Source organism: Strongylocentrotus purpuratus, unplaced genomic scaffold, assembly GCF_000002235.5.
Source record: "Strongylocentrotus purpuratus isolate Spur 01 unplaced genomic scaffold, Spur_5.0 spur5_contig_847, whole genome shotgun sequence".
NCBI classification, from domain to species: domain Eukaryota; kingdom Metazoa; phylum Echinodermata; class Echinoidea; order Camarodonta; family Strongylocentrotidae; genus Strongylocentrotus; species Strongylocentrotus purpuratus.
This window is the reverse complement of record NW_022145554.1, coordinates 1,300,297-1,315,262: the sequence shown is the minus strand read 5'-3', so window position 1 is coordinate 1,315,262 and position 14,966 is coordinate 1,300,297. Positions and strand designations below refer to the sequence as shown.

Here is a 14,966-nt window from a genome sequence, read left to right as displayed (position 1 = left end):
AAACTTACAATGCATACCAGTATATATTTTGAAGTATTCATATGTCATAGACATGCAATTATTCAATAGTTTGATAGGTCTACACACAAAAGCTATGGTAGTACCCTTTTCAGAATGTCATCCTGAAATTTGAGAAGACCACTGAAGGTTCCATGCAAAACACTGAATATAAAGATCCTGTTTCTGTGGCTACTTTGAGAAATGACAGATTATCTCAACAAAATGCTGATTTTCATCTGTTGTATCCCAACAGTTTTCTGATAAAAGTTGACAGCTCTAGGTATTTTATTTAGGACACAAAGGAGTTTCAATGACATATGCAAGAGGAGGTTTAAAATATTTGGATTTTTGGGGTGAAACATTGCATTTTTATTATATTTATGTTTTGTCTCTCTTTCTAGGAATTCTTAAAGAAGGAGTTCAGTGATGAGAATATCATGTTTTGGATTGCTTGTGAAAAGATGAGCAAAATCAAAGACCACAAAGAGGTAAAACAACATGATAATATTTATTTTTGACTAACATCTTGAAAAGTTGTCAGTAAATCAATTTTTTGCCAAATGCATATCACTTCATGACTATCTTATTATGCAACTGACCCATAAACCATTGTAATTTTGTCTAAACTTCAAGTTTTATTCCTTGGCAACTATTTTCATCAGAAATGTTAATTGTTCTTTTCCTGGGTGTTTTTTCTTTGCTGATTGATTTGATTGATATATTCTAGCTATTTGTTATGCTACTGAGATGAATCTCGATTATTTTAAGGCTAAATTTGAAACTTCAGTTAGTTCCAATGAGATTCTTATTGAGTAACACATAACCTAATCAGTTCAAAGCAATCAAAATTGTTTAAGTAGAAGGAGTCTCAATGAAATTACATGTGTTTTCATCAGAAACTAAATTTCATCATTTCTCTATAGCTTCAACGGACAGCCGAGGAGATCTACGCGAAACATTTGGCGACCAAGGCGCCTATGCCTGTCAACCTAGACAGTAGCGCACGATCCTTGGTTGAGGGGGCCATGAAGAACCCAACGCCAGAAATGTACAAAGTGCAACAACTACAGGTATGTCAAAGGTTAAAGGTCACCGTTATTGAAAATGCAGTCAAACCTGTCGTACTGGGCAGTTTCTCACAAAGTTGTGATGAGTCTCGCTTTTGTCATCATCCCCTTGAAAGTTGTTGATTTTATAACGCACGTTTCAATTGGATGTGGGTGAACGTGTACTTATTATGATTTTTGAGGAATTGCCCACTTGCGACCTGTTTCAAATGGATGAAATCACTTTGTTGAATGCCATTTTCTTTCATATTTGATATGATTTGTCATTCAATGTCCTTCATATTATGTACATTTTTGTGTCACCAAATGAAAGTTACCAGAAATATACAGTCTATCATTTGCCTATATGCATCGTATTGTTTTGTCCAAAGGTTCTATGTACCATATACAAAATGATGTATTGTCTATGTTTCTGCTGCCTCATTGCAAACGTTGCGTCACTGGCTTTGTAAAAGTTAAAAAAGGTTATGCAAATGCCCTTAATTTGCTTTTAAAAAAGCAAGCACTGTTATTGTTCCGACACTTCAGTGTGTGTCCCCATATTTGGAACAACAGAGTAATAACCCCTATAAAGAAATATATGTGTGTGTCAGTACTCAGTAGACTTTATATCCCAACAATACATGCCTTTCAAGATATCTGTGCCAACAAATTGCAATCGTCTTGTTCTCGCTTTCCCTTCCGTGTCCTCCGTGGTTAGATCAATCATGTTTCAATAGGCCTATTCATCATTCCTGTTCATTATTGTTTTCTGCAGGAACAGATCCAGTCATAAAATTACTTTTAGTTTGTACCCAACACAGAAAAATGCTCATTAAAGTACGGCAGGCACTTCTCATTTTTCATCAATAACTATTTTTTCTCAAATTAACACATTTTCAACCAAACCTTATTGATAAAAGAAAAAAATCTTTATTCGATGTGGCTTGAAATATGATGTGAAATGCATTGAGTTAATGCATTACTACAGGAGCGTAGATATGAATACGCTATTGAATATCTTAAGAGAAGGGATATGAATTGATATACCCCACAGACAATAGACAATTGACAATTTGCATGTTTGTTTGTGCTACTGAATTACTGGATTAATGGATACATGAAGTATTGTGTGTTCAAGGAATATTGCAATTTCTCTAGCCAGAACGCATATTTCATTCTATTTTGTTCTACCACATTACAATTAGCTGTCAGTCCTAGAAGTGCAAAATCACGTAAGTGTGTAGACATTCGTTCTCCATGCGCATACATACACAACGGTGACGGAAACTAATCCCAAGCAAAACAAGGCCTATAGTAGTCCGGAAAAGGAAGTGCAGCCTTCAGCATGACATCCAATACCATTGTCCACTATCATTTCATACATACAGTACTGTACTGGATATATTCCTCGGAACCACTTATAGGGAAAGATATGTATTGGATTATGATTTTGTGTTACCATAGCTTAATGTAGCTCTTAGTGTAATATATTATGACTACCTAGCACACAATTAATTATATCATCACCAAGATTTATCAGGAATCACTGTATGATATATCAGGTGCACATGTATATTTATATTTAATGCAATGCTCCAAATATATTCAAATTTGCATTTAAAAGGGAAAATGATATAGCAGTAGAGAAAGATATGTTATTATTACTTATGACTTATTTATAGTAAAATTTTCCTTCTTTAGTTATTATACCTGAATCTGCCAGCTTAATTTTTAGAAAATGATATTTTAATTTTGATATATGAATTATCATGAATACAGCAGTACTAGTATGCACTCACTCAAATATTTTATCCAAATATTTAGTCATGAAACTCATTTGAGATTGTCTTGGAACATACATGCTACATTCATTACCGCTAGTCAAACTGTACGTTAGCATAAGTTGCTTTGGCCTTAGCATTCATGGTGCCATTAGTTTGCTGAAAAGTTCCTCTTAATTTCTTCCCACATTTCTAGGTAAATAATAAGGAAATGCTTAGAAGTGAATCTGTGAATCAGATCAGTATGCACGTACGAAGGAGAAATCATCCAAATAAACAAATGCCAAATTTCACTTTTTCTTGTAAACCAGATTCGTTTCCACAAAACTGATACAATAAACAATTTTCTTTTACAATTTTGTCATAAATCTTAGAAATACCATTTGTTTATTTTTTATAAAAGCATTAGAGAGCAGGCTTTTTTTGTATTAACATGATGATAGATGATATTCATGAAAACTTAATGTTCGAAAGAATGTGTTTATGTTAACCACATTGGGAGAAGCGGCAAAGAGGGCAAAATAAGCAATCGTGCAGCAACCAGGGCTACCGGTATATGTGATAACTTCATAGGCAGGGCCCACACCACTCTTGTAGATTATACATTTAGATACCAATTTGCTTTCAGAGTAAGAAACTGCATTGGTCCATGGGAAAACCATTAAGTTCAGGCTAAGCAATTGAATATTGGCTTGCATTAGAATGGCATCTTGAAAATGTACATCATGATTGCGCTTGCAAGGTAATCCCATTCCTTAGGGCAACCTCGGGTCATAGTGCAGAAAGGAAAACGTTTGATGTATTGGAGGTGAAAATAATTACTTTACCTTTAAATATCTCAATGTATGAAGTTGTCTACAGATGATAAGTGCATGCATTGGTACTTTCACTTGTAGTGAAGGTAATGTATGAGTTAATTGTTCAAGTAAAAATGAAAATTTAAAAGTTTGTTAGAGATCTTTCTTAACATGCTTTAGAAAATCCTATTAGAAATTTCAGGTGAAGATATAATTTAGTGCCCTGAAGTTGCATTTGTATTTATATGTGAACATGCGTCTGTTAAAATCTCATATATTTATTTTACTTTTTAGGAATGAATGTTAATGTTCATTATATGAATATATCAAATTGTATTCGATACAAATATGTATATATATATATATATATATATATATATATATATAGGCATGAAGAAAATGGTCTAGGAACGTGAGACATAGCTGTACTTTTAAAAATAATATATATATATATATATATATATATATATATATATATATATATATAGTTCTGCACATTCATGCCCTTTTATATTGTTGCACTATAGTAAACAATAAAAGCAGGCTTTTCACTATCTCTCTTTCTAATATTTGATCAATCCATCCTTTCCTCCCTCTAGATCTTCAAGCTCATGAAGTTTGACAGCTACTCTCGCTTCCTCAAGAGCAAGCTGTACCAGGACTGTGTCCTGGCCGAGATGGGTGGCCTGCCCCTGCCCATCAGCCTTGAGAAGGTCCCCACGGCGGACTCTGAGCCGTCTGCAGGAGACCTTGAGGACAGCGGTGGAGTTCACAGTGGCAGCGGTGGGATATCCAGTGAGAGCAGCAGCTACGAGAAAGGAGGAGAGAAGAACGGAGGAGTGACGCTGGGAGGAACGGTCAAGGATAGAATGGAGAGGAAGAAGAGTGGACCCAAGAGAGATACTAACAGGGTGAGACAGAGTTTTGGGGTGGATGAGTGTCAGTCACAATAAAAAAAAATGTTAAAATCGTCTAAAAAAACGTTAAAATCGCCTTTTAGGATTGTTTGACATACACTGTAACACAGCAATGTTTGCAAATTTTGCAAGTGGGTAAGGTTTTTTAAAGCCACAAAATGATAGAATCACAACTGAAATTGACACTGCAATAAATTCTTGCAAATCACAAAAGTTTTTTGCAGTGAACTTTGCTGTCACTTATATTCACAAATATTTTTATGCCACAACAGTTTTCTGTTTTACAGTACTCCAGCTTGAATCGTTCCTCTGAAATTTTGAATACTTATCAAGATCTAACCATCTTCAACTCTGGACCTGTCTGTAATACTAACTTACAATCTAATTGTAAACGGAGCCTTAACCCTGCTATGTTTGATGAAATAATCCAAGAGTAAATGTCACCAGAGTAAATATTGAATGACCTTCTTTAATCACCTTTACTGGCACTGTCAAAGTCACTGTTACTTATTTGTGGGTTGGCATTTTCTCTTCTGCTTTATGGTCCTAAAAGTTGCTTCACAGCTTTTGCCTATTTGTATTGTAAGAATCATCTTACCAAAAGTAAGCCTTTAAGCCATCAGATTGACCACACATTTAAAATTAAAATTCATTGCATTCTCGTACATTAAACAAAAAAATCAACATATTTGGTTTAAGGTACACAAGTCTTCTTCATTAATGACGTGTTCCAGCAAGAAAGAGAAAAGTCTATTTCCAATTTATAGAAGGGAAGCCGATTAATTAGCCTTTGAAAGAATTTCTTTGTTCATTTTGGGTGAAAGTGTGAAGTTAAACTTGCACTAGGACCATGCTACATTCATGTATGCCAATTCTTTATTCTCTGTGGGTTTCATTATAACCTCCCTCTCTTTTACCATAACTCCTTTTTGCATTGCTATACAGTGTGAGTTTGCCTTCTTATACATTTGTGTACTTAATAATTACTAATGTTTAGATACTATTGGACTTATGGCATTGCAAATTAGGTTTTATGTGAAAGATGTATGTATATATATGTATATTAAAAATTTAAATGAATTAGTGTGTGTAAGTAACCATGAAATTATAGCATAGAGAACTTTGACATCGAAATGTACATTTCTATGACATCATCTGAAATGAACACCAACATTCCTTGAAAAACTAGAAGATGTATATACAGGATCAAGTAGATAATCTTAAATCATGCAAAAATACCAGTACAATCGACTAACAATTGACTGCCTCGTGGTTAGCTTGGTTTCTTTTTATGCCTGGATTACATTTGGCCTGTGATTAGTCTACGGAGCCCGTATCCTGCTCGTATCCCCTTTTCCGTGCGGCCTCTGTGCGGTGGCAGGAGGCGGTCGTGAGATTTTCGTACGGATTCAGGGGCCCCGCAGCCTTTACGATTTTGTTTCGTGAGAAGTTAAACAAATTTGAAAAAATTGTAAGCCCGTAGCCCGTATACTTGTCGTAGGTGGCATTGCACAACCCCCGCACGGGCATCGCCCGGAGGCCTCGCACTGATTGTGCACCAAACGTACGATTTTTTGGTGAACATGGGGGCAAAGAAAATCGTACGGAGATTGTAGACTCATGGGGCATTCGCATGGCAATTGCACAGCTATCGCAAGGTTGCTGTACGGTCACCGCGCCTTCTCCGCGCAACCTTTGCACGGAAGCTGCACGGGCTCCGTATGATTTCCGTGCGGAGGCTGCGGAGACTGCACGGCTACTGCATGCAAATTGCACAATTTCCGTACAATCTCCGAGCAGCCTCTGTATGGATTTGCCCCGGCCTGCCCCCGAGGGCCAATACAATAAATGGCACGATGCTCATAGATAATGTAAACACAAACATCGTAGCCCGTAGCCTCCTACGATGTCTAATTTATCGTACGTCGCCCGGGGCAAATGTAATCCAGGCATTAGTAGCCTTCTAAAAGATAGATCACTACTTTCCTGTTTGTTTCACAAATTTATAAGAACTCATTCATATGCAATTGTTTACATTCCCCAGTTTCACTTCAATGTGTGTGTGTGTGTGTTAATCTGTGTTTGTCTGGTAGAAAGGCATTACATGACGATTTCCTCTGGTGCTATATTAGAAATTCCTCTGACAATGTTGTTATGTCAAGGAATGGATAACTCGGGCAGTACAGGTCTTTCTGACTCTCAGTGTAATAAACTTATCTTGCAAACTAGAAATGGAAGTCAGAACAAAAGTAATACCTCTACCGGTAGTCATTTTTATCTTTCATTTTAGAGCACTGATGATACATTTCTGTTGAATTCCTAATTGAAACAGTACACACAAGATGATAAGAAGCATGCCTGCACTATAATCTTACTCGTTCACTCACATTTAAAAAAAAATGTATTTGATAATGTCATAACTGTGAGGCACGGTATCTAATCAAATGTGAAATACATGTAATATGAAAGTACATGTATGCATGAAGAGGGAAAACGATTAACGCAAGTGCACTTAACATTTCCTGAAAAATGGGAATCCTGAATGTTTCTTTTGTCTTGTCTATGCACTCACTAATAATTTGACATGTTCTTCTCTCCTATTTATTTTTCGTCTGCATTGCATTGTCTTTTTTAACTGCTGCAATCAGACCTTTAAGAAAAGGCACATGTTTATTAAAAAGGTATGAAGGTTATTAATGTTTCTCTCCCATACAAGTAGCTCTACTTGTATAGCATGCTTTGACGTTCGAACTGGTGTGAATTTGTTCAGCTTGCTCATATAAATCTTGATGCTTTTATACCTTCAATCAATTTCCATCATCATTATGAAGCAAGTGAAATCATTATTTGCTTATCTTGTTTATATTGTTTATTTGGTTTTCCTTGCCAGTTGAATGGTCATTTTTTCACTTTTCTGTGTTTCTAGCGTGTTTTAATTGTTTCCTTTTTTTGGGGTACCACTGTTTTCATACATTCTGTATATCTTAGCTCACAGATATTGGAGTATGTTTTTTGCGCAAGGCTATACAGCAACAACAAAAATGCTGCTTTTTATTGCATAAGATATGAATGAGCTGTCGGTATGTTTAGTAATGAGGATTTCTTAGCAGTGTATTGCCTGCTGCAATATCCCCCAGTATAGAAAGCAAATTTATTTCAAATCAAGAAAAGAAAATTATGTAAGAACTTGTGATAAGCTGTGTAAAAGATCTGTAGGATAAGTATTAATAATTCTCTTTAGTTTCACTGTATCACTGCTTCTACTTTCTCATTAGTGTGTTTTTGTCACCTTTGTTCATTCTGTTTTGGTTCTATTTTTGTGAATTCTCTCATGTAAAATATCACTTTCTATTTCTTGCTGGTGTAATAAATGGTGTTTCTAAAAATATTAGTTTTTGGTTGATGGTTCTGTTTGACCTTTCTCTTTCCTTTAATAATAATAATAAATCATTTTTTCATAGAGCTTATATACATGTTTATAAGCGCTTTACAGCAATTTAAAACAACGCATGTATATTTAATATCTTTTAATCACTTTCACTTTTGAGTAATTAGTATAACACATTTTCTAACATTGTTCACAGAATCAAATTGCTTTCTTTCTTGTCTTTCCTGTTTTCCTCCACATTATGATCTCAACAGTCTACAGAACTATTTCCTGATGGCCATTGCTTGTTTTGTTAGTGGAGATTTCACAGTGTACAATTAATTTCTTATAACACTGAATGAATTTAACTGATATTACACAAATGTAATCTTGTGTGTAAAGATGACCAACCACCATTACCGATAACGCACACACTCTTGGCTCTATGCCTCCTTATTCTCACGATAACACTTCAGGATACAAAAGTACTTTTTATGACCCACATTTGATATCACAGCACCTATCAGGAAACTGTGAATATCCTGACCGAAAACTGATAAGATTACGTATATGAGCTGTGTGTGGCAGTAAGGGTTAGTGAGAGTTAGATGAAAGGAAAAGGGATAGGTATGAGTAGGCTGGAAATAGGTATTTCAAGAATATTTTCAAAAGATTAGGAGGTGTATTTGTGTGCAATGACCCCTTTGTGATAGAGAGTTCACTGTTGTCAAGGTTACCCAAATATTGGATTTTTTTTCTTTTCTTCTGGTCTTGAATGAATTTTTAAGAATACCGGTAGTCAAAATAAAACATGTTGAATTCTTAATCCCATGGTTAATACCAACTAGTTTTACTACAGGACTGTTTGTACCAGTAAATTATGAACAGAATAAATACCACACTAATTGAAAACAACAAATACTAAAATGCCCTCACACAAATATGATCATATGGGACCAGTTATCCTCAGTGTTGTAGTCTTGATATAGGTCTACTTGTGTATTTCTCATATGTGCTTATTACTTGACTATTTTACATTTTCAATCAGGTAAATGGGCTAAATGCCATGGTTTTTTTTACATTAGGTCTGTGTGAATTTCAGTAAAATATAACAATTTGATTCGATTTCTTTCCCCTCTTTGCTGGTATACTTATCATTTGTAATTGAAACTAAAAATGTTACCAAGTTTTTACTTACCGACAATGGGATTTTTAATGTGATTGGAGTTTATATTATAGACCCTGGTAAAGGCGAGATGATTAATTAGCAAACATTTCAGCTAATGTTTTTTATGAGTTTTATGATAGCTAATTTGTAAATTATTAATCTTGGTTTCAGAGATTTAATGCTGGCTAAGGGTCATTTCAGCTTCAGATTGAGACACTGCTTCATCAACTTTAGTCAACAGATACCAATTTTCTCGTTTAGAAACTTAATTCCCCCCCCCCCCCAGCTAATTAGGAAATGTGATTGTTTCTATCTCCAACTCTGCGTCTTGTCATGAAAAACATGTCCTGGTAACATACCATTTCCAATGCCATTTATGGATATTATAGATGTTAGTTATATAAATTGCATATTCGATCAATCGTTTGAGAAAGAAAGTTCTTAGAAGGTGTGGGCAACAGAATTTAAACATCAGATTATATCCAATTTGACCTTTGACCTCAGGAAGGAAACTGAAGGGAGTGCAAGTGATAGGAAATGGATGAAATAAGCAAAAAGTGAGCTCAGAGAGAGGGAAAGAAAGAGAAGTGAAGAAGTGAGAATGAGAAAAGGAGAGGTAGCCAGCGTGTGATATCCTGTTAAAGGAATATAAATTATTGCATTATATCCGAAGGGGAAGTATCTCGATTTGTGGTCGAGGCTTTGTGAAGTGGTTTGTTTGTTTCATTTTTTTGCGGTAATCCACGTTCATACCTTGTAGGTGAGGGCGTATCCATGACAGACGCAATTGTTTCATTGATTTCAACAATTTTTTATTGTTTTTACTTGTAGATTTTAGGCAAGATTTGGATTGTGTTTTGGCATTTATTTCTTACACTTTTCTGATTTACCTGCTTTTTCTGCTTTTGCTGTTTTGCAGTTTGCATTTTATTTCAAAGTATTATGAAAATATTGTTTTGAATTACAGTCACTAGCAAAAATTGAAGCGCTTTTATGACCTATCTTTAAGTACAATATAACCTGAAACTTTTATTTGCAAGTAATCTAGATTTAAGAATGTTTATTACTGCAAAATGGGAGATGTTAGAATTTGTAAAAATCTTTTTTTTTGTGGTATAATTCTGTTCAATATGACATCTTTACTTTTTACAGATAAAAAATATATTTCTTCAAGATGGTGTACGTAGCTGCATTAAAAGGTTTATGTTGCTGCATGCAACAGTCTAGACTTGCATACTAACACTTGCATATAGAAACACAGAATGTTAGGAAGAATTGTGAGGTAATAAATAAAGTTTACCGGTATATTCAATATATACGTTATTCTCCAATCTTGATCGGAAGTGCATGTATAAATTGTTACTGGTCGCTATAATGTTTGCAATATTCACGAACATTCGATGACGAACCAAAGTTAAAAGTCATATTTGATTTTCCCCCCTCCTTTTTTTCTTTCTTCAGAATGGCATCCCTACTGAGAAGGAAGACGACGGCCAGGAGAAGAAAAGAAGTTCCATACTGCCCTGGAGAAGTAAGTCTATGAAACAATGTCATTCTTTTCCAAATGATATTATACCATTAAAGATTAAAGAAAAAGTTGAGTTCTGGGAAGAGGTGGAAATTAATTTGTGAGCATTATCATTGTTATTATGCAAGTGATGAAGAACATCAGATTAAAAATGTTCCCTGAAAAGCATGGCTCTTCAAATGCCTTCAAAACTCATTTGTGTAAAAATAGTAAAATTTAACAGTTGACAAATCTATTTCATTTATGTGAAACCTTCTCACCAATAGACCAGACACATAGCATGAAAGCAACATTTTCAAGAAGACCTGTTTGAAATTTTCCTTTGATATCGGTTTTGTTTATAATGTTGCTACCATTTACCTTTAGCTCTATACTCCTCTATAATGAAATTGAATTGGGCAATATAAACATAACAAAGTATGTCTGGTGCTATCCAACCTTTTAATAAGGGGAGACAAACTACCAAATATGGAGCTAAATGCACATTAATATTTTCACACAATTGTTATAGCTTATACTTTATTATACTTTCTAGTAATCATTACGTGACGTTCATGATGCTAATAAGTTTCAATGGTGCAACGAGAGTAATGCATCATACCTCTTTGTCTCACCTCCGTTAATGATTAGCGATTATTACATGTCCTCCCAACGCCTAGACATCTAATCATAAATCATGAAACGTTCGAGGCAGCAAAGTCTGCCTATATAAGGTCAATTCACTGACTACAGTGACGTCTGTTGTTTTATGTATGGTGTCCTTGATATAGCTAACAAGGAAATAATGTTTTGAATGCCAAAGGTGTTTGATAACAAGTTGTATACCGATATGACATTTCGATTTTAAACAATAATGAACTTATGATGTTGGAGGCTACATGACTTAGTAACAGCAATGAGAATATTGATAGAATATTTCTATGTTAAAAGTTTTAAATATGGCAATATTCATTACTACAATAAAGAGCACAATAATATTCAGAGAAAAAAAAGGGAGGCCATGTTTCATAGTGACAATAATAATAATAATCTGGATTTAAATAGCACTTAATACGGAATACTGCCTCTACGCGCTTTATAGATATTATTTCCCCCCTGATCAGATCCATTCACGCACAGAGTGCACCCTCTCCACTTCCTGGGGAGTAATCCTACCATATGGTCACCACCAAGGCATATGGCTATTACTACGACACAAAAGCTTTTGTCATCCTCCCAGGTCCCCATTTCTCTCCTGGGTATGGAGTGGCAAATGTAGATTAATGCCTTGCCAAAGGACATTAGTGCTGTGTCGGGGATCAAACCCTACAACCTATGCAATTCAAGTCAAGAGCTTAAACCACTCGACTATGACACCTGTAATGAGCATATTAAACGTTTGAATATATGGCAATGTCTATTGTTAGAAGATAAGAGCATATTGTATGATTCAGTCATTCAGTGAGGTAAAAAGTATTAAGATTCTGCAGAAGCTTCCAGGCATTCATGTGAATAGTCATTGTAAATTGAATCATTTATAAGTGACATGCAATCGATATTGTTCTGAAATTCTTTGGGATATGAGTTATTTTCAGAGATTGGTTTTCAGGATAATACTAACAATTTTTCTTACAATTTTTATCTTTACAGACAAGACAAAGAAAGTTAAAGATGTGGATAAAACAAGTAAGTAATTGTACATTGTCCCACATATGGATAACTGTGTTTGTTGTTTTTGAAGTGTGTCAAAAAAGATAAAGCAGTTTCCGTAATTTTGTTAAATTTCATTTTTGATGACAAACCGGAAATACAAAGGATTTGTATTTACTACATGTACTACCACTTGAAAAACTGCATCATGTATGTAGTCTACCTGCTACCTCTCAATGCAAAATTACATTCCATGAACTCAAGATGACAACCACCTTGAACTTGAAGTGTATTCCAGGATATTTTAAGAATAACAGGTGGCCTGTTTGTCATCCAAATCCTGTATTCTTTTTTAGCCCCTACCTTTTTTGTCTTCTTCATTTGGTGGTATTTTGGCCTCTGAGTCATTTACTAAATGCAGGGGGAGATGGACAGTGAGGCCTGTTGTGGGTTTCTACACTGTCTGATAAACATCGATCCCCACACTGTTGAAATGAAAAGTGCACTACCCTTGATGCCCCCTTCATCTGTGGTAAACTGCCCTCCCTCCCCCCCCCCCCCCCCTGAAAAAAGAATGACGCAGAAAAATGGAGAGCAGTAAGCATAATGTGTTTCTCATTTCTATAGTGTATATTTTATTAACACAGAAATCCACTGATATGCTTAGGGGTCTATCATGTATATGTAATGTGTGCAGCTACATTTTTGCACCCCCATTTGCCATTTATTTACATATGTAAGATAAGTTAGATTTTCCCACAACCTGAATTTCAGTGACATATGGGCTTCATAGCCTTTGTGGGGGCGGTTTTTTTATCCTTGGATGGGCCGGGAGGGGGAAAGAGGGAGCTGGCCCCGTTCATAGGAGATCTACACCTTATAGAGCGTGACAAATATTGTTGGTCAACTGCTGTTCTCAAACATCATAAAGAAATAAATGACAGAATGAGATTCATGCCTTACTTAAATATTTGTTCAGCCTTGAAGGTAAAATATCAATCCATTTATAGAAAGGTATTTAGAAGAAGAAAAAAAATACATGTAAGAAGCATTTTTCTATTTAAACTTTCTCGAAGGTAATCATATGGATTTGAAATTCTAATTAAAATTATATTGAGGCCCACCTGATGCCCTTTGAGAACACTAAATAGTACTTTGAATGCTACATAAAGCAGCAATTCATATTATCATTCATGTTCTACTTTGTTCACTTATTTACGTTTTCATGATTGCAAACATTTTAACCCTTTTGAATTTGAATATCCTTTGCTTTTACATTTCCCTCATAATACAAATTGTTTTTACTGATACATGGAGCTAAAATCCCCCCCCCCCCTCCCCCATCGTTAAATTACCAGTTGGACAAATTATTGATACTTCAAAAACGCGTTATACGAATAATCTGCCACACTAATAGGTTAAGCCACACTAATAGTTTATTTTTTAGAAAATAAAATATTGAAAGTTCATGACCTGTATAATTTCTTTTTAGGCTGTTTTATGTTTCGATTAAATTCTAACGAACTTCCTCATGCCACTAGTCGACATTCCAAAAGAATCAACAACTTCATAATTATCCAACCCGACAGTCTTCCTTTTTTCACTTACACAAACTGAGAACTTTACTTAAAAAAACAACTTTGATTTATACTGGTCCTGTGTACTGGAACTCCTTAGACATTTCGCTCAAACAGCTGCCAAGTTTAATTACTTTTAAATATCACTTGAAACATAAACTTCTACTCCAGTATGAAAATGTTTAAGGTCATCATGATAGAGATCATTGGTATTATCATCACTTGTTGGCTGGCTGCACCACACACCCGTTTTTGTTCTTTTGTTTTTTGTTTTTTTTATATATTATGTAACAAATGTATTATGTAAAGGGAACCTTAATTACAAGCATAATGCTTCCAAGGTTTCCTCCTCATTACTGCAGATAATTCTTAGCATCATATGTATTTAATGACTTGCCATTAAATCGTTTTTATTACTGTTGTATCAATCAAATATTATGTACATGTTTTGTTACCTTGTATATGCCTTACTTTGTAAATTCTTTTCATATGCAGTTAATGTGGAAATAAAACCTAAATAAAAAGATTTTTTTTTAAAATATTTAAAGTACATTTTAAGTAATTTTGATTGCATTTGTGTTTGTTTGTAGGTTCTTGCAACGAGGATACGAGTGTGAGCAGTCGTCATAGCTCAGTGACTAGCAGTGATTTCAGACCCGCTGGGGACAAGGTAAAGTCAAGAAAACACTTGGGACAGGAGAGAAATAAAAGACATTCAATTTACACTCCAAGTTGAAAAACAGTCATACGTTTTGAACATTGATTTAGTAGAATGGGATTTAATTAGTATGTAAACTTTTCTTGGGAGAAGAATCCGTGCAAAGTGCCTTTTCAGGTGCTGTTGATTGGAATTTTTATTTAATGATTTGAAATTATTGCCCAGCAGTTTGTTAACGTTGTCACTGCTTAAACAAATGAGAAGTAATTGTGATTTGATTTTAAAATGCTATACTTATCAAATTTTGGTTGTTTCTATCTCTATGTTGTCGTCTCATTTTCAACCTCCCACCATGTATTTCTTATATTGTCCCCCCTCTCCTTCCCTCCCTCCTTCCCTCCTCCATATTCCTCTCCCTCCCTTATCTCCCTCTCTCCCTCTCTCCCTCTCTCCCTCTTTCCCTCTTTTCCTCTCTCCCTCTCTCCCTCTTTCCCT

The 14,966-nt window shown here is 35.0% G+C and overlaps 1 protein-coding gene across 3 annotated transcripts in view; it reads left to right on the top strand.

Moving 5' to 3' along the window:
- LOC100889318 (regulator of G-protein signaling 12) overlaps positions 1-14,966 on the top strand; it is a 58,108-nt gene that overhangs the window by 27,228 nt on the left and 15,914 nt on the right. For 2 of the 3 annotated variants that reach the window (XM_030992768.1, XM_030992783.1), the window contains 7 exons: positions 402-488; positions 924-1,070; positions 4,227-4,538; positions 7,193-7,225; positions 10,541-10,610; positions 12,237-12,272; positions 14,404-14,483. In XM_030992768.1, coding sequence (XP_030848628.1) covers positions 402-488; positions 924-1,070; positions 4,227-4,538; positions 7,193-7,225; positions 10,541-10,610; positions 12,237-12,272; positions 14,404-14,483 — 765 coding nt within the window. The remainder of the gene's footprint in view (positions 1-401; positions 489-923; positions 1,071-4,226; positions 4,539-7,192; positions 7,226-10,540; positions 10,611-12,236; positions 12,273-14,403; positions 14,484-14,966) is intronic. The other variant, XM_030992775.1, reaches the window with a different exon arrangement.